The sequence below is a fragment of the Dipodomys ordii genome, unplaced genomic scaffold (genome assembly GCF_000151885.1).
Source record: "Dipodomys ordii isolate 6190 unplaced genomic scaffold, Dord_2.0 Scaffold18, whole genome shotgun sequence".
NCBI classification, from domain to species: Eukaryota; Metazoa; Chordata; class Mammalia; order Rodentia; family Heteromyidae; genus Dipodomys; species Dipodomys ordii.
The window spans coordinates 83,118-101,771 of record NW_012267234.1 but is presented as its reverse complement, the minus strand read 5'-3'; the positions used below and the strand labels follow the sequence as shown (position 1 = coordinate 101,771).

General features: G+C 53.3%; 1 protein-coding gene across 9 annotated transcripts in view; it reads left to right on the top strand.

Moving 5' to 3' along the window:
- Positions 1-18,654, top strand: part of Kifc3 (kinesin family member C3) — a 73,500-nt gene that overhangs the window by 42,369 nt on the left and 12,477 nt on the right. For 2 of the 9 annotated variants that reach the window (XM_013012904.1, XM_013012903.1), the window contains exons 2-5: positions 2,028-2,232; positions 4,800-4,942; positions 8,824-8,965; positions 11,583-11,785. In XM_013012904.1, coding sequence (XP_012868358.1) covers positions 2,067-2,232; positions 4,800-4,942; positions 8,824-8,965; positions 11,583-11,785 — 654 coding nt within the window. In that variant the 5' untranslated portion in view covers positions 2,028-2,066. Of the gene's footprint in view, positions 1-2,027; positions 2,233-2,272; positions 2,333-2,514; positions 2,571-4,799; positions 4,943-8,823; positions 8,966-11,014; positions 11,033-11,582; positions 11,786-18,654 lie in introns of those variants that run through there. The other 7 variants (XM_013012902.1, XM_013012906.1, XM_013012907.1 and 4 more) reach the window with 7 other exon arrangements.

The window sequence follows — 18,654 nt, the reverse complement described above, 5'->3', positions numbered from 1 at the left end:
CCCCCCCCAAAAAAAATAAATAGCAGATCCTCTCCGTTGTTCCCCTCCTTCCCGTGCTGGCCAAACTTCCCCAAAGAGAACAGAAGTGGCTGCTTCCTTTGGCTCTCACCCCACTTTACAGCCTTTCTGACCTTCCTGAACCAAGAAGCTTGGAATCCTTCACCTCTCTTAAAGGGTCCCAGGGTTTTCTGTGTGTGTATGCACACGAGATGGTACTAAGGCTTGAATTTAGGACCCTGAGTTATTTTACTCAAGGCTGGTGCTCTTTGAGTCACAGTTCCATTTCTGGCTTTTTGGTAGTTAATTGCCCTGGCCTCAGATCTCAGCCTCCTGAATAGGATTATAGGCATGAGCCACTTGTGCCTGGCTTTCTTCCTGGCTTACACTTTGATATGACCACCTGACCATCCTCCCCTTTCCTCTTGCCCTCTGGTGACTTCTGAGGACTCTGCATGTGTCTGGGCACCTGCTACCTTCCTGACCTTCCTTCTCCAGCGTCTCTTCCCACGCAGGGCAGAGAGCCCTCCCCTTGCTCAACCTTTGGTGATTGCATTCTTAACCTTTGACAGTGCTTTTGCACCCAGCCTTTAGCTCTAAGTCTTGATGTCTAACCCCTGACCTCTCTTCTAGCCCTGACCTCTTTTCTGGGCATCAGTCAGAGCTTTTGCATGTTTAGTTCAGGACTTTCATCTAATAAGCCTCTGGTGTGGGTGTACCTCCAGGCTGTGGGCTAGGGGGCTACAAAAATAGGTAATAGGTGTGGTGAGCCTCACTCTCAGGAGCATGAGCAGGTCAGGGGAGGTAGGTCCTGTTCAAGTAGATGTTTTTGCTGGCAAACAAGAAGCGCTCACCTCAATGAGCAATGAGGAGAGTAGTTCACAACCCAGAAAGCTCCAGAGAAAGTATTTGGCTGCCCCCAATTTGGTCTTTTCTGCTGTTGTCTCACCATATAGCTCAGGCTAGGCTAGGCTGTACTCAAACTCATGATCTTGCTGAAGCCCAGCTTTCTGACTGCTGGGATTATAAACATGCGCCACCGGGACCAGCTCCAACTCACCATGAAAACCAAAGTCCGTGTTACCTCTCCCACCTGACTTCATTTCTGTTGTTGGTACCACTGACCGATAGGGGATTGTAGCTCGGTTACTTTGAATGCTCTCAGAGCTGCTCTGCATACAGTTGGTGCTCAATAAAGACTTGTGCAAGAAGGGAGAGGATTGTGATTTGAGGCCAGTGAGACACTGTCTTAGAAAACAAACTACAAACAAAACACAACCCCTCCCCCGCCCCCTCAAAACAATCTTGTGCAGCGAATACAAGCTCCCACAGGGCTTTCTACTCCTAAAACCTCACCTCCATTTCTGCACCACCTGCTGGTGCCTGGCACACACCTCCAGTCTCCCCGCTTTCTATTCACATTGTGAGGGTTTGCTGACGCTCACGTGTAGCTCTCTTTTCTGACCTGGTGGGTTCCTAGAATGAAAGAATGTTTGCATCTCACACCTGGCAGGGTGTCTACCTCACTCAGGGTTCAGAGTGGAGGTTACTCCAGTGTGAGACGGAGCTGCCTGTCAGAATTGGCTGTGTATAAACCCAGTTTACCACAGCCACGGTCCCTAAGTAGCCCCTCCTCAGGGCAAGCTAATGGAGCATTCTCCTTTGGGCCAGAGGCCTGGGTCAGAGGAGCGTAGAGGCTAAGGGTTAATTAAGCACACCGCAGAGTACAATTAGAAAATGCGATGTCGTAGAGAAAAAGAATTTAGACTTACCACTGGGGTGCTGTGGGCGCCTGGCGCTTCCTCTGTGTGGGGCTCTGACCTGGCACGTACCCCTCCCCGCACTCAGGGAGAAGGACTGAGAGTAAGATCTCCATAGTACATGGCAGACCCTCCCTAAGTCCACCTCAGGGCTTAGTAGTGAGCACCCTCAAAATGAAGACAGGACCCATTTCCCTCTCGAGCCAGGGGCTCCTAGATGACGCTGGCCAGGTTTTCTTCAAGCTCGTCTCCTCTTGCTCTGTTCCACAGGCTGCCCGGACCCCAGAGGAGGCCTCCGTGCCCCGGGCCATGGTCCCCTCTCGCAGGACGTGGAACCTGGGAGCCACGCCCTCACTGCGGGGCCTGTGGAGAGTGGGCCGAGCCCCGGAGCCCGAGCTGGGGATGGCTCGCCCCGCCCCAGCCAGCCCAGCTGCCCGCCCTTTCCCACACACCGGCCCGGGGAGGTTGAGAACTGGTGAGTCCGCATTTTTAAAATGCCTCTTTATTTCCCTTCCTTCCTCCAGATCCCAGAGATGAGACTGAGGTTTCTCGGTTCCTAAACTCAGAGCTGTCAGGTAATTACAGGGTAGCTGGCAGCCCAGGGCCGGGCGGGCGTCAATCTGGCAGAGCTCCTTCCCTGCATCCTGCCCGGGAGGAGGGCAAGGCTCGGCAGCGGGTTAAACTTTTTAACAGTCTGCAGTACAAGGGAAGCAGCCACGTTCTCCCTGGCTTAGCCAGGTTGGGGCAGGGGGTGGAACTCCGCGATCTTGCCAGGGGCTCATCAGCGGTCTCTACCAGAGGCTGGTAAACAAGGTAGGTGAAGTGGCCGCCGGGCTGGGCACCCTGTGTGGTACTGACACCTGATCCTGTCCAGACTCACCCTGGGTTGGTGTGAGGCGTGGACTCCGGCGGGATGTGGGTGCCTTGTGCTCCAGCTTAGCCTTGCCACAGCCTGTGGTGCCTTCTGTAGAGACCTAGACAGCAGGTGTGCAGGGAGAGGGTCCCTCTGTGTGGGTCCCTGCTGTCCCCTGGGGAGCTGTCAGTGCCAGCTCCCCTTTCTGGGTCATGTCCCAGGTACTGTGAAGGTGGAGGAGGGAACAGCATCTCCGATTGTGGGTGAGGGCTGGATTGCCCAGATTACCCTCTCCTGCCTCTTTTGCTCTCTTGGGCAGATGGCCCTGGTTGTGTGGGGAGATGGCTTTCCAGGTCAGCTGGACTTCAGGAGTTTGCTGTCTTTGGCTTCTGATCTGTAGGGAGAGAGGTTCAGATTACCAGTCTGACCCTCTGGGCCATTATTAGGTCTAAACCCATCTGTGCACAGAAAGGGAAACTGAGGCACAGCACACTTCTGACTTCTTCCTCTTCATTTGCTCCTTCAGTGGTGGCCACAACAGTGCCTTCCAAGGTCTCCCAGCTCCTGGGGTTGCCCGAGGCTGGCACTGGCTTCTCCCAACACCAGAGCTGTTCTGGGGGAGGGATCCCTCCAGGGACGGCTGGGGCTTGTGATAGGGAGACCTGGTCATCTGACAGGGGCAGATGGTCTCCCCCCAATGATCTCTACTGAGGGGTGTATAAATGTGATATGAGTGTAGCATCTCTGGTTAAAAAATAAAGCAATAGCATTTCTTCTTGGAAAACTTTAAAAGCCTACAGAAAAATAGATGTCATTGCGCATTTTGCGCACTTCTTTCTGGTTGTATTTATGTGTATGTGTGTGTACACATGCTTGTGTGTGCATGTCTTTGAAATCAATGGAATGACATAAACTTTTGTCTATTTTTTTTGGTCAGTTGTGGGGCTTGAATTCAGGGCCTGGATGCTGTCCCTGAGCTCTTTTTCTCAAGGCTAGTACTTACCACTTTGAGCCTCGGCGCCACTTCCAGTTTTCTGGTGCTTAATTGGAGATAAGTGCCTTATGGACTTTCCTGCCTGGGCTGGCTTTGAACTGTGATCCTCAGATCTCAGCCTCCTGAGTAGCTAGGATTACAGCAGCCAGCTGTTTTTTGTCTACTTTGAAAACTTAAACGAAGGTCAAATAAAACACCCTGTATGGAATGTGGGTCCAGAGCCCGGCACGAGGGTAGGAAGGTGGGGGGGGGAGGGAGGGAGGGTCTCAGCCTTGAGCCCTCTGAGGCCCCTCCCACGCTCTCCCTTATTGCCATCCTGAGCAGGATAGATTGGAAGGGTCAGTTGGTACAGGGAATTTGAGTGCTGGCTCTGACTGAGCACTTTGTTGATCTTGTGATTCTTTACCTGTGAAAGAGAAGAATGTTCTCCTCCCTCCTCAGTGGTCATGATGAGCACATTAGCTCGTTACCTTGATGGCCTGTGCTGGTCATTTCCTGTGTACTTGACACCAAGTAGGCACTTAGTCTTGGTACTGAGTAGGCACCGTCTGTGTTTGATCTCATTTAAGCCTCAACCGAGGGCTAGGTAGTTGGTTTGCTGTCCCCAACTTCCAGACAAACACACTGAGGATCCAGAAAGCTCTGGGCCCAGAGCTTGGCCCTCAGAACCTAGGTCTGCCCCTGGGGCCGTGGCCCTGCAGTGTGCCCACTTCCCTGCCCTGTCCTGGCTGCAGTGGGATGTCATGTCCCGAGGGTTCTCAGTTTAGCTGGCTCTCTAAGTGTGCTTTTGGAGAGAACAGGAACCAGGCCACCCAGTGTGGGTTTTGGTCTTAATAAAGGCTGGGTAGAAATTGCCACCTAGAGGCAGCTTGGGTAATGAAGCCACAGCCCTCGGGTGCACCTCACTGCTGGCATTGGCTTCTGGCTGCTTTCCACAGAGCGCTTCTGAGCAAGTGGGGGTCTCCAAAGCCACTATGCGGGAGAGGAGCCCCCTAGAGGTATCTTGGCACCCTACAGAAGAGAGTCGAGCCTGCCTCAGTGTCTTTGTGCATGACAGACCTATGAGGCGAGTGGGATCCTGCTGGTCAGGGTGCTGGGCTACAGCAGGGTACAAAAGCTGGACTCAGCGCGGCCCTGGCCAATGGTTCATAGCCAGCTCTCCCAGAGTCTCACTTATCTCTCTGTGCTGGGACAGGGCGTGGAAAAGACACCCCGGTCAGTGGTGACGAGGACCCCAGCACTCGGATTGCAGCCCGCCCGGCCCTGGCACAGTGCAGAGCCCTCAGCGTGGACTGGGCTGGCCCGGGGAGTCCCCACAGGCTCTACCTGACAGTGCAGGTAAGCACAGGGGCTCTCAGCAAGTGTGTGTGTGGGGGGGTGGGGGTGGGGGGTATGAACTGGAAGGTGCTGACTCCCCCAGCCTCCCCCCACCTTGTGCATGTGTATGTGGAGCCTTGTGTCCCAGCCTGTATGCTGAAGTTGGCTTCCTCAGCTATCACGCCGCTGATCTCAGGGGAGGTGACCTGGCCTTCCAGCCACGCCCAGGCTGAGGTGTTGAAGTGGGAAGATGAGATGGGCCTGAAGGGAGGAGGTGCTGGGAGAACAGGCTGGTGTGGGGTAGCTGTTTGTGTCTGCTGCGGCTCTGGCCTGTGAGTCTGAGGACCATTGCTCACATTTCCTTGTTTGAAGCATGAGAATCACATCTAGACAGAGTCTTTACCAGAACCCCAGTTCCTTCCCCTTACAGTTGCCACTGACTCTTTGAATGTCTGTGCCGGTGCAGGGGCGCAAACTCCTCTGGGCCTCTGGATTGGCTTTTGTTGTTGTTGTTCATGGCTGCTGCCCTACCATTTGAGCCAGGCCTCTGATTATTTTTTTTGGTTTTTTGGATATTTTTTGTTGAGTGTTTTTGCTGGTGATTGGAGATAAGCATCTCTCTGATTGTGTCTGTGCAGCTGGCCTTAACTGGGATCCTTTCATCTCAGCTTCCTGGGTAGCTAGGATTACAGGCATAAGCCCCCAAGCCCAGCTTCTCATTGACTTTTACTAGGCATATCATAGAGATCTATGTGTGTGCTTGGTTGTAAAAAATAGCACATAAAGATAGACATAATGATTACTATTCGCTGATTGCTGTCCCTGAATACAGGCCTTGAGCATCTGATTGGTTCTCTTCAACTCCTAAATCTTAAGATAAAGGTACTGTTTTTTTTCTGAGTTGTGTGAGTAAAAGAATGGAAGCCCAAAGAGGTGAAGTAATGTGCTGCTGGTCACACAGTGAACCAGAACCTAAACCCCGGAACACAACTAACTTTATAACACATGGTATGAAAAAAATCACTGTGCAGCAATACAATCTCTACAAAATGAATGCTCTCAGTTGTGGTCTTCTATCTTTGAAAAATCTCTCATGAAGGGTTTGGTGTTTGTATTTTCAAGACAACCTCTTAATTACGTTTGTATGATTTTGTATGACTATGTTTGTGTTATTTCTACATACTATTCTGTGATTGGCTCTTTCCCCTAAGAGCTGTCTTTACATCAGTGTATAGAAAACTACTGTATAATATTCTACTTGAGGATTAACCGTAAGTTACTGTTGGGTTGTGCGTATAGCATGATAATGGAGGGGCCACCTAGCATTCTTGAGGCCTTGGGTTCTATCCCTAGCACTGCAAAAATATTTTTTTCTTCCTGCTCCTCTGTGCTGTTCCTGACTGCAGCGAGCTCCTTAAACTTGAGCACCCGATAGCTTTGGATGTTTTGGGGGCAGCCCAGTTTTCAACAGTACTCACAAAGTCCCTACTGTGTGCCAGTGTCTGGAGCACAGGTGCAGTCATACAGGGAAGGAGAGAAATGACCGAGGCTGTCTGGTGGGGGCGCCAGAGAGTTACCTGATGATCACAAATCAGTGGCAAAGGGTAAAGTGCCAGGGTTATTTGGGGTGTGGCTATGAGGGCCCACCATCCCCACGCACAGATCTGCATGGCAGAGCACTTCCACATGGGCAGGATCCGTGCACCCTGACTGGAGCAAACCAAGGTCTTGGGGCCCCTGATCTGGGTAGGGTCACACATGGATGTTTCTGGAGAAACTCTTGTATTTCATAGCGTTTCCTGGGCCTTCGCACGTGCTTCTTCTGTAAACCAGAGGGTCTTCCTCATGTGATCAGAAAGGTTCTGGGAAGAGAGCGGTGCAGGCGAGCAGAGGGTTAAAGAGCTGTTCTTAGCCCTGACTGGAGCCACTGGTAGTTAAATCGGGAGGCTGTGGTCAGAAGCCTCCAGCCCGGAGCTGGGTGGTGGCCCTGTTCTTGAGTTTTGATTACGGGGTGTTGGGCTGGGGCTGTAGCCAAAGCCTGGGGTCAGCAGATCTGCTAAGGATTCATCTCAGAGGCTGCCTCCAAGCTCACACCCTCCCAGGCTTCTGTTTACAGGTGTGGCAGGGCCGGGGCTGTGGAGCCAATGAGGTGACCTGGGGGGTCACACTTGGGGACCCCAGCCTCTGCTCCAATAGCTAAAACCTGCCATGCTGCCTTGTCCCAGACTCTCTGCAGAAATTCTCAGCCTCCCAGGCCACTCACCCTTCCGGTCCCTCGGCCCACAGCCCAGAAATAGTGTAACCTTTGCTCCGGTTAGTTTTGGCAAATGGAAACTTCCAGATGCTGCTGTCACTGCCACCTCCAGCCAGCATGGTCGTGATAGGGTGGCAGTTGGTTGAAGGGTGAGGACAAAATAAAGTCAGGGGGAAATGGCTTAAATACAAGAGGGGAAGGAGGGCGGACTCAATGGGCTGCTCGGGGCACTTTTCCATTCTTTGCAACTTTTGATTGGCTTTTTAATGTGCAAAGTAATAAGGAAGATGACAGAAACGTTATGATGGTCACAGCCTTTTGTCACCTCTTCCTGTGTGCAGTGCTTGTCCTGTGGTTCCTCTGCCCACTAGGGCTAAGAGGTAGAGGTTCTTATTATTTCTACATGAGAGAAAGAGCTGCAGGGGTGGCAGATCCCTTGGTCACAGCCAAATAATACAAGGGACAAGCTATCTCCCTGGTTAGCTCCCATTCAAAGCTGAGTTCTTTCCCCTCCCCCCTCCCGTACTGAGGGTTTGCTTGCTTGATGGGTGCCTTACCACTTGAGCCATGCCTCTGGCCCTGCTTCTTGCTGGCTAGTTTGAAGTGTCTTAGTGAACTTCGTTGCCCTCAAATTGAGATCGTTCAGATCTCGGCCTCCTGAGTAGCTACACTTACAGACGGGAGCCACTGGTGCCTGGGTTGAGTGTCTTTTTAAGAAACGTAATGCTTCTCTCCTGGTTTTGAAAATACAGGTTGCAAAGCCACATAAAACCTGTCTTCTGCCACTTATCCCAGACACCTCCCAGGACTTTAAATGACAAAAAAAATGAGATTGTTGTATAAAAAGAAAATTCCAAATGCTGAAAGTGGCTGATGTGGAGGGAGGGGCCACCTTTTCTCTTCTCCCCTTCCTGTCTTGAAGTCACTTTCTGTTCCCTAGAGTTGAAATGGTGCTGGGTTCTGCTCCTAGACACTCTCATCACCCCAGCCCCTGCAGAACACCTACCTCTTACTCTGGGTGACTCTGTTAGCTCTTCCCTGGTGACTTCCATGGACTGCCCTTCCCAGGCCATTCTCCTGCTTTCCTAGCGTCATCTTGGGTGAGCTATGCTGATGTCTCTGGACGAAGCCCGTCCACCCCTTCTTTTGTGCCTGCCCACTGGGCAGCAGCTCCCCAGCCTCCTTTGGTTCAGTCCCTCCTTGGCCAGGGGTCAGGTTCTATAGTCTTTGGATAACCCCATGGGACGGGGACTAAAGAAGGAAGGGGTGGGCTGGGGCTGCCATCTGCAGGCTGAGCCATTTGCCAAGGGGTAGCAGCAGCTACATTGGGAGTTGTCCTGTGATTGTGTCTCTGGTTGAACGTGAAGCCAAGCAGGTTTTTGCATTGGTGTTTCCCATTCCATGGAACCCAGGGACGGCTGAGGGTCCCTGGGGCTCTTTAGGCAGTGCCGAGGGCTGGAACTGTGCCGCCACTGGCTTGCTGTGGAATCTCAGACTCGGGGCCTGTGGTCCCCTCCCTGCACAATGCAGGGCTTGGCCGAGTGGGCTCCTGCCCGCTGTGGCTCCACAAGGGGCCTCATCCCTGCTGGAGAGGGTCCCCTCTCTAGCTCTGACCCTTCATGTGAGGATTCTGATTGTGTCTTGGCAGCAGGCCCTGCAGGACAAGGGGTGCGAGAGCAAGAGTCAGGGGACAAAAGAAGACAAGCTCCTGAAGAGGCCGGCCCCCAGGCGGGACCGCGAGGCCCCGGAAGCTGGTGGCAGAATGAATATAGAGAAAACAGGTAAAGGAGGTCAGTCCACGGGCCTGGAATCACCCTGATGAAGCCAGCACCCAAGGGAGGCTCCTGCAGAATCCCAGCTGTCCCCAAGCCCTGTCTTCCCCAGCCAGACTGTCCACCTGACGAATTTGAGGTCCTGGCCTCCAGCTCACTGGTCAGGGACAGTATGGTCCGTCCCTCTCTCATCCCCCTGCCCCTGCCAGGGCCACCAGGGCCCCACCCAGTGATAAGAGGCCTTGGCCAGCAGGGGCTGGGGTTGGATTTCCCTACTTTTTTTTGTCTTTTCCGGGTGCCTGTCAAAAGCAGGGCACGGATGGCAGCCTCCCAGACGCCACCACCGTCTCAGAGAGGCCTGGCTCACTTGCTCTCTCTGTGTCTTGGCCCGGGGGGTCCAGAGGCACCCCCAGCCCCCCCCCCAGGACAGAGCGTTGATTCTGCTGCCCGAGGACTAAGGAAAAGGAGCTGGAGGCTCTGCTGTTCCCTGGCAGTGCTGCACGGTTCTGGAAAAGCTGCCTTGGCTCCCAGAGGCTTCCTGGTCCTGGAAGATTCTGTGGACGCCTTTGTAGTTTAGAGGATCTGGGCCAGGAGTCCTCTAAGCCCAGTGACCCCTGGGAGGGAGCATCCTGGGGCATCCGGGGAGACCAGGGCGCACAGAGGAAAGCACTGGTCTCGTGATGTGTGAACTTGCTGGCTGCTGAGTGTGGCCACTCCCTCTTCTAGGCTGAACCCCAGTTGTGTCCTCCAGCTTGTACCCTCCTGTGTTCAGGGCAGGTGTGGGGGTCTGGCTGAGGGACACCCTAAAAGAGAGAAGGTCAGCTCTCCTTAGCAGGGAGGCCTGGCCTGCCTGCCCCTCCTGAGCCTGAGTTCTGTGATGGCCGGCATCTTGGAGGATGGCCCTCTGGGGTGGTGTGTGGCACTGTCTGCCCGAGTCCCTCGGGTCTCACTTTGTCCTCCTCCCCCCTTTCCCTTCCTAGCTTCTTCTGGATCTTTCCTCCCTTCTAGGGCCCACAGGCCCCTTTCAGCTCCGGGTGTCTGGGCCAGCCACGATGCTGAGGTTCCGTTGAGCCCCACTGGGATGGGGTCCAGGTCGGGTCAGAGCCTCTTGCCTTAGGAGTTGAGTCCTGAATGACAGGGCTTCCTGAGGCCTGTGTGTGTGTATCCCCTGGCTGGCCACCCAGGCTTCTTTCCCAGGGCTGACTGGGATCGGGCACACTGTTCCCATTTCCCATAGGACGCCCCTGCCTACAGGCCTCTTGGGGGACAGAGGCAGTGCGCTCTCTCGGGTGCAGTCCAGGACGTTCTGTACTACACCGCAGCAGTCTGTGGAGGGCCACACTGGTCACACAGCACCCGTGGCAGCCCCGTGTGGGGGCCTGGAAGCATCTGTCTGCCCTCACACTCTCTAGAACAGATCACCGAAGCTCAGCCAGCTGTGTGTGACTAGTATGCCAGGTCACATGCAGGCCACACAGCCAGGGTCACTGTCCAAGCAGAGGGCTCACTGGTCAGCAGGTGTCCTGTCCACTCTCCACTCTGGGGGAGCTTTGTGGGGCCAGCCCCTAGCTCTCTGGAAGTGGAGGCAGCTGGTCCCCAGGTGTTCCTCCTGTCCCTCCCACCCCTCCCAGCCCCTGCTGGGACTGTCCCGTCCTTTCCTGCTGCAGCCACTACTCCTGCTGCCCTCTGCTGCTGGCCACGGGACTCTGCAGGCCCAGGTCCCACTTGCTGCCCGCCATTGGCCACAGGCAGTCCCTTATCACCCCCGAGAAAACCAGGTGGGTAGGCTCACTGAACAGCAGCCACTCCCTGGGAAACTTTGAGGGACCACCCTTGTCCCTCTCCCCCCGCCCCACTCCCTTGAACTGCTGTCAGCTCCACTGCCCACAGGGGCCCAGGCTCATTCTTGGCACTCAGGGAGCAGGCTGTGACAAGCACCCCAGGCCCCAGGAGCAGGTCATGGGGCCTTGATTCCGTGTCTTCGTCCTTTGTCCACCTGTCTGTCTTCTCTCTTGCCCCTGGTGACAGGACAGTGGAAGGCGTGGGAGGAGGAGGACTCAGGCTGAGGCCCCGCCCGGCTCCCCGGTATTTACCCCATTCCTTGTGCCTGTGTGGTCCCCACGTGCAGGCGTGTCACCCCCGGAGCTGGCCTGGCTGCTCCTGCCCCACGGGCTGGTCTGTCTGTCCTGGTCTGTTGCGCTTGCACACGCTCCCCTAGTTCCCTCTCTGGGCACAGGTGACCACTTCCTTCAGGGGGGCATCTGGGGAGTCTGTCCTCTCCTCTTAGGGCTCCCCAAGCCTGTGTTTTCTGCGTGGAATGCCTTTTGCCAGAGGCAGTTGCCTTCAGCCCACCCATGGCAAGGGGGTCCAGCCCCTCCGTCCTGGAATTCATTCTGAGAGGAATCAGTCTTGGTTTGGGATAGTTCTCTCTCTCTCCTGAGTGCTTCCTCTGAGGCAAACACGGAGGTCCCCGCTGACCGCCCCCCTGCCCCCCATTGCTGCTGCCTCCAGCCCCCCACTCCCTGCTTGCCTTCCTCCCCATCCCCCAACAGTCTGCCCTGCTGTGATGGGCCCTCCGCCCGCCCACCCGTGCAGGACCTCAGGCCCTGCTCATCGGCGGCTCCTTTGCTTGTAGGTGGGCGGCTCTTTGGCAGCGGGAGGTGCTCCAGCCTGTCGGGGTCACCAGGTGCGGCCCCTGTGGTACACAGGATGGTGGAGGCCATGTCCCAGCTTCAGGAGGAGAAATCCCAGCTTCAGGAGGAGCTGGTGGTCCTGCGGGAGAGGCTGGCCCTCCATGACAGTGACCAGCACGCCACATCCACCCAGCTGCAGAACCAGGTACCGGGAGGCAGGGATGGGCAGAGCGGGTCAGAGGCGACTGCCCGGCTGCCAGGGCCCCACCAGGCCATTGGCATAATGGAAGTAGATTGGGGGCTCCTGTCCTCTTGGAAGGTGCTAGAGCTTGGCCCCTGATTCCTGCCACAGACCAGGTCTCCCCTCCTGCCTCTCCTGCTTCCTGTTACTTGGGCCTGCACCTGCCCCTCGGGAGCGCAGTCCAAGGGCATTGTCTGTCTCTGTGGCTGACTAAGTCTCCTCCACATGCCCTGGGGTCCCCAACACCGTCAGCCAAATCATCCTCATGTGGGCTCTGGTGCCGTGGCCAGGCCACAGGGTCCCTGAGCAGGGCCCTCCGTGGATGGTTCTGCTGTGAGCAGCGCTCAGTCTCTGTCCCGTGAGCCAGCAAAGGGACCCCATGGGTGCTGTGGCTTGACCTCAACTCAGCAAGCAGAACGTGCACATGTGTTTCTTTTTTTCTTTTTTCTTCACTGGTCCTGGGGCTCGAACTCTGGGCTGGGGCACTATCTCTGAGCTCCTTTTTGCTCAAGGCTGGCACTCTACCACGTGAGCCACAGCACCACTTCTGGCTTTTTCTGTGATTAACTGAAGATAAGAGTCTCACTGTTCTGCCCGAGCTGGCTTCGAACCCATAATCCTTAGATTTCGGCCTCCTGAGTAGCTGGGATTACAGGTGGGAGCCACCAGCTCTGGCTTCTTCTGGCTCTTCTCCAGAGCTGCTCCCCATGTTCCTCCCCTTCCCCCAGTACTTTCCCATCACCCCACTGACTGGGGTCAGCTCTGTATTCCTCCTGCCTGCCCCAGGCCTGCTTCCGGTTTGCGTATCTCTAGACCAGGGCATGGAGCTGGGCACCAGGGACATCCAGGAGTTCGGGTGGCTCCTGCCCTGTGGAGGCTCTAATCTGGGGGAGACTGGGAGGATCTGTTGCAGCCATGTAAAAGAGGGAGAAGGCCAGGGCTCTGCCCAATGGGCACGCGTATGCCCTGAGGCCAGTACTGGAGCTAAGTTCTAGTGTACCGCAGAGGGGAAGGTATTCTGAGCCCGAGGAACAGCCAGTGTGTGGGGATGGTATGAGTAGAGATGGTGGTGAATGCAGGCCCCAGATGCTTCTCCAGGGGGCTGGGTTGGTCCAGGGCCTGCCCCGCAGCTCACCCTTGGCCCAAGGCTGCTCTGTCCCTCCTGGAGTGGGCTCCCAAGATACGGCCTAAAAGCAAGAGTGTGTTTCCATTGTTGTTTTGACACAGGGCTTCACCACATAGCCCAGGCTGGTTTCATGCTCCGTGATTCCCCCTCCTCCACTCCCGAGAGCTGGGATTACAGGAGTGCACCACCATATTTGGCTCTAGTTTATTGCTGCTTTGAAGAGCTTGGTTGAGGTAGAATTCACATGACCATAAAATTCACCCTTTTAAGGCAGACCAGTGTTCATAAGAATATTAAGATAGGAAGCACCTATTGCTTTATCTAATTTTAGGCTGTTTCTTATCACTTTGGTTTAATTTTTTTACACAATTTTTGTTATTTAAAAGTTAAATCATTTTATTCGTATTTAATTTTAAACCTGTAATGCGCTCTTCCCCTGAGCTCTCTCCCCAGGCCCTGGCATCTGATAATCTACTTGGTATTTTTTTTTTCTAGTCTTGGGGCTTGGACTCAGGGCCTGAGCACTGTCTCTGAGCTTCTTTTTGCTCAAGGCTAGGGCTCTACCACTTGAGCCACAGGCCACTTCCACCTTTTTCTGTGTATGTGGTACCGAGGAATCGAACCCAGAGTGCGTGCTAGGCAAGCACTCTACCACTACGTCACATTCCCAGCCCATCTACTTGGTATTTTTATGGATTTCTTTCTGATGTTTCATATAAATGAAATCTCGTCACACGTGAGTGGCCATTTACAACTTCAACTGAGGGGAAGGCAAAGGTAGAACACCTGCTTTACCTGGCACCCTGGTCTTTGCTCAAGTTTTAGCCAGGAACTTTCTGACTGCGAGCTCGCTTCTAGAAAGTTCTCAAAATGTGGTCCCTGAAGCTCCAAGTCTCTGAACTGCTCTCTCAGTTCCTGCCCTGTGGCTCTATAGCCAACCCCATGGGCCTGGACCGTGGGGCTACTGCTCTGTGCCTCAGTTTCCACATGTGCGCAGTGATAAACCAGACGAGTCCCTGGTGCTGCTGCCGAGCCTTCTGCCATCCCCAGGAAGACTTTGGGATCCAAACCTGGGGACAGAGTTTAGTTCTGGCTGGGCCTCTGGCCAGAGACTCAACCATAGGATGTCACCTCTGAGCCTCATTTCCGAGTCCTTAATTCTGTGACTAATAACTGTGGCTTTGTGGTTGTTGGGGCATGGCCAGGAACACAGATGGCAAACTGCAAAGTGCGGTACCTCATGGGGTGGCACTCCTGGGGTGGTACTTGCAGTGTGACACTTGTGGGTCTTCTGGTCTCCTGGAGCCTCACAGCAGTTTGACGCTGACGTTGATGTACCAGGTGTTCTGAATTTGCTTTTGCTCAGCAGCCCCCACATCGGGCATATACCACTTTGTTGGTGCCTGGGTGCTGACCTTGTCCAAATGCGCCTGCGTCCTGTGGCTGCCTTCCTACCCCCCAAAAGGCCATGAGGCCTAGCACAGGGCCAGGGCTCAGCAAGGGGCAGCCAGACTTGTCTCTCTCTAGTTCAAGGCCCAGCACTCGGCAGCCAGGTGACCACAGGGAAGTTGCTCAGTCAAGGCTTCCCCTCCAGGAACCCTGGCTTTTCTCCCTACCCAGTGAGACCCGAGCACCTGCTTCTTGGGACAGGGGGTCAAAGGTGAGGGTCTCCAGAAGCCTCCTGCCCCAGGCAGAGCTGGAAGGGTGGATGGAGCTGTGCTGCCACGGTTGGAATCTGGGCTTGGGAACTTTTGCAGGCATCTCACTAATGGCACAAGGAGCCCTGGCACAAAGGTCTGCATGTCAGGCACCTGGGGAACCCAGGCCACAGGGCCACAATGGGCCCTGGTAGGAGGGGGAGAAGGTTTGTAGCTGGTTCCCACAGCCCCGGGGCCATGCAGGTGGCTTTGAGCTCCTCTGTGCCCTTGATTCTCCAGGTTCCTAAGATCCTGTCAGGGCTACCTGCTGCTCAGGTGCACCCACTCCTTCCCACCCCTGCACCAAAGGTGGAACTTGATAGCTGACTCTCAGTTCTGGAAACCAGAGGACTGGCCTCTTATCTATGAGATTGTATAGTATGAGCCCTTTCATGATTGGCTAATTTCACTTCAAATAACAACATCAAGGCTCCTCCGAGTTGTAGTAGTTGATGAGATATGTATTATACGTGTGTGTATGTGTGTGTGTATATTTAAATTTTAAAGTGCTGAGGCTCAAACACAGAGCTTTACATGTGCTAGGCAACCAAGCTCTCTGCCACTAAACCACATTCCATCCTGTTTATTGTTTTAATTTCTTTGAGATAGGGCTTTCTGTATAGTTCAAGCTGGCCTCTAACTTGGGATCTTTCCTCCTCTACCTCCCAACGCTGGATGACAGGTGTAACCACCACTCCACATCTTTTTTTAAAAATTGTTGTTGTTGTTTCTTTTTGTTTGTTTGTTTGTCGGTTGTGGGTCTTGAACCTCAGGATCTAGGTGCTGTCTCTGAGCTCATTTGCTCAAAGCTAGCACTCTACCACTTTGAGCCACAGCACTACTTCTGGTTTTTGGAGTGGTTCATTAGAGATAAGAGTTTCATGGGAACTTCCCTGCTATAGCTGGCTTCAAACTACGATACTCAGAGCTCAGCCTCCTGAGTAGCTAGGATTACAGGCATGAACCACTGGCACCTGGCATTTGTTTCTTTTATTGCTTGTGTTTTGGAGGTCATATCTGGGACATTGCTGCCAAATTCAATGTTACAAAGATTTCCCTATTTATTTTTCATTCTTTCATATTTAAGAGTTGGAGTTTCATGTCTGTGAAATTTAGGTTTCTGATGCAATTTGAGTGAATTTTGGTCTCTTGCTTAAGGGCCCAGCTGATTGCTTTGAGGGTATTCGGTTTCCCCAGCACCAAATGGCACCTTGTCAAGGGCTATTTGAATGTACACGTGGGGTTTATGGCTGTGTTATGTCAGTACCGCACCGCTTTGGTTACTGTAGCCTTGTAAGTTGTGAAGTCAGAAGTGAGACTTCTTCAGTTTTTTTTTTTCAGAGTCATTTGTCCACTTAGTATTCCTTGAGATTTTATGGGAATTTTAGGATGGATTTTAAATTTCTTCAGAAAATGGCAGTATTGTGGTTTGTGTTCAGGGTCTTGCACTTGGTAGGCAGGCACTCTACTGCTTGGGCCATACCTTATCCTATCCCCTTTTGGCATTTAGGTTATGAATCCCAGAGAATGTCTCCCTTTTTTGCTCAGGGCTGACCCTCAGACTCTGCCCGCACCTCCCCCTATACACAAACACACCTCCTGAGAGGCTAAGACCTCTTGTGTATGCCTCCATGTCTGGCTTGTGTTTTTGAGATGGAAATCTCTGTATCTTTTGTCTGGGCCAGCCTTGAACCGTGATCTTCCCGATCTACATTCCTATGTAGCTGAGCAGGCATGAGCCACCATGTATTACTGAAATCTTAGCACTGCTGTGAAGGCTGAAACCTAGGGCTCTGTGCATGCTTGACCACTGAGCTACCACTGAGCCACACCCCCAGCCCTGACATCTTAACAGTAACTCTTCAGCACATGCCCATAGATGTCTCCCACTCACTGGCCTTCCAGCCATGCTCTCCAGTTGTCAGTGTGTAAGTTTTTAAACTTCTTAAATTTATTCCTAACCATTTTACTCTTTGGCTTGCAATTGTGAGATTATTTTATTTATCTTTTACTGATATAAACATAGTTGGTTTTTGTGTGTTAATCTAATATCTCACACCTTAGTACAATTTCTTAGCTCTAACTGGCTTACCTTTTAAAAATCAAATTAGTTGCCAGAATTTTTATGTGTGTATATATAGGTGTGTATGGGAGGGGGTGCTGGTACTTGGGCTTGAATTCAGGGATTGGGCACTGTCCTTTAGGTTTTTCTGCTCAAGGCTAGTTCTCTATTACTTGAGCCACAGCTCCACCTCCAGTTTTCTGGTGGTTAATTGGAGGTAAGAGTCTCAAGGTGCGCTGATGGCTCATGCCTGTAATCTTAGCTGCTCAGGAGGCGGAGATCTGAGGATCATGGTTGAAAGCCAGCTCAGGCAGGAAAGGCTGTGAAACTCTTATCTCTAGTTAACCGCCAGAAAACCAGAAGTTGAGCTGTGGCTCAGAGTGGTAGAATGGGCTGGGAATGTGGCTTAGTGCTAGAATGCTTGCTAGCATCCATGAAGTCCTGGGTTCAATTCCTCAATGCCACATAAACAGAAAAAAACTGGAAGTGGTGCTGTGGGTCAAGTGGTGAGCACTAGCCTTGAGAAAAGAGAGGCTCAGGGACAGAGCCCAGACCCTGAGTTCAAGCCCGAGGACCAGCAAAACAAAAACATCATCACAGTGGTAAAGTGCTAGCCCTGAGCAAAAGAGCTCTGGAGCAGTGCCCGGGCCCTGAGTTCAAGCCCCATGACTGACAGGAAAAAAAAGTCTCAAGGACTTTCCTGCCTAGGCTGGCTTTGAACCAAGATCCTCATATTTCACTCTCCTGAGAAGGTAGGATTACAGGTTTTGCGAACACTTAAATCTGTTACATTCACACAAAAATTGGAATGACTTTTTATTACCAACAGTTGGCCTTCCCACGTGGCAGCCATCGGCTGGACTTGAGTGGGGTGAAGGTCATGAGCATGCTGCAGCCCGCATTCCTCCTGCGGTCACACCCTGTGCCAGCCTCCCCCACAGACCCTGCTCTGCTGCACCCTCAGCCACCCAGCACTCATCCTGCATGCACTGATTAAGCACCTTTGCTGCCAGGCACTGGGAGCACAGCACTGCATGCCCTGCTATTCTAGTGCACACTGGGGAGCCCTCATCCCAAATCCTAAACAATCTCCACGCGATGTGCTGGGTTAGAAGGCTGGGGATGCACAGACTATATGCACAAGATGACTAAAGTATCATTGAAAGTTACAATATTTTGCCATTCAGCGTGTGTGTGTGTGTGTGTGTGTGTGTGTGTGTGTGTGTAAAACACAAATGAAATTTGTACTTACACCTGGGTCCTATCCCTGAGAATACTCCAGAATCTTTAAAACAACCCTGAAATACAAAAGCAATTTCTGGTCCCAAGCACTTCAGCTAAGGGAGACTTGTTGTTTAATAGAACATATTAGGAAGGCAGGACCCTCCTGTACAGTTATGCATATCGGCTCATTTAATCCTCAAGACAGCTGGGTCGAGCTAGCCCCATTACATGAGGCAATCGAGAGGCACAGAGAGGTGAAGAGACTTGTCCGAGGTTACCAGTGGATAAGCTGAGGCCGTGATCAACCTGGGCAGTCCCTGCCAATTGGCAATCTCAGTGCTGTTCTGCCCATTAGCATCGGAAGGACCCAGTGTGATCCCTCGGTGGTAGAGACGTCTGTGTGGCAGTGGCTGGTCAGTCCAGGCCAGCAGTCACCTGGGCAGGATGGGGATGGGTGGCTGTAAAAGGGGTGCTCTCCTGGCCCCCTCAGAAGGGGGGGCAGTGTCTTGTGCTGACTCAGCAAGGCTCAGCAGTGCTGTTGGGAGAGCCCTGTCCCCTGCCCCCCCCCCCTTTCCCCAGGCTGCTGACTGCACTGGCTGGGCGTGGTGGGAGGTAGGGAGTAATAGGCAGGTTGGCTCAAGAGGCCACCCTGGAGCAGACAAGCTCTGAAAGCACAGACCTGAGCAGGCGTACCCCACCTCTGCTGAGTCTGTTCCACTGGGGT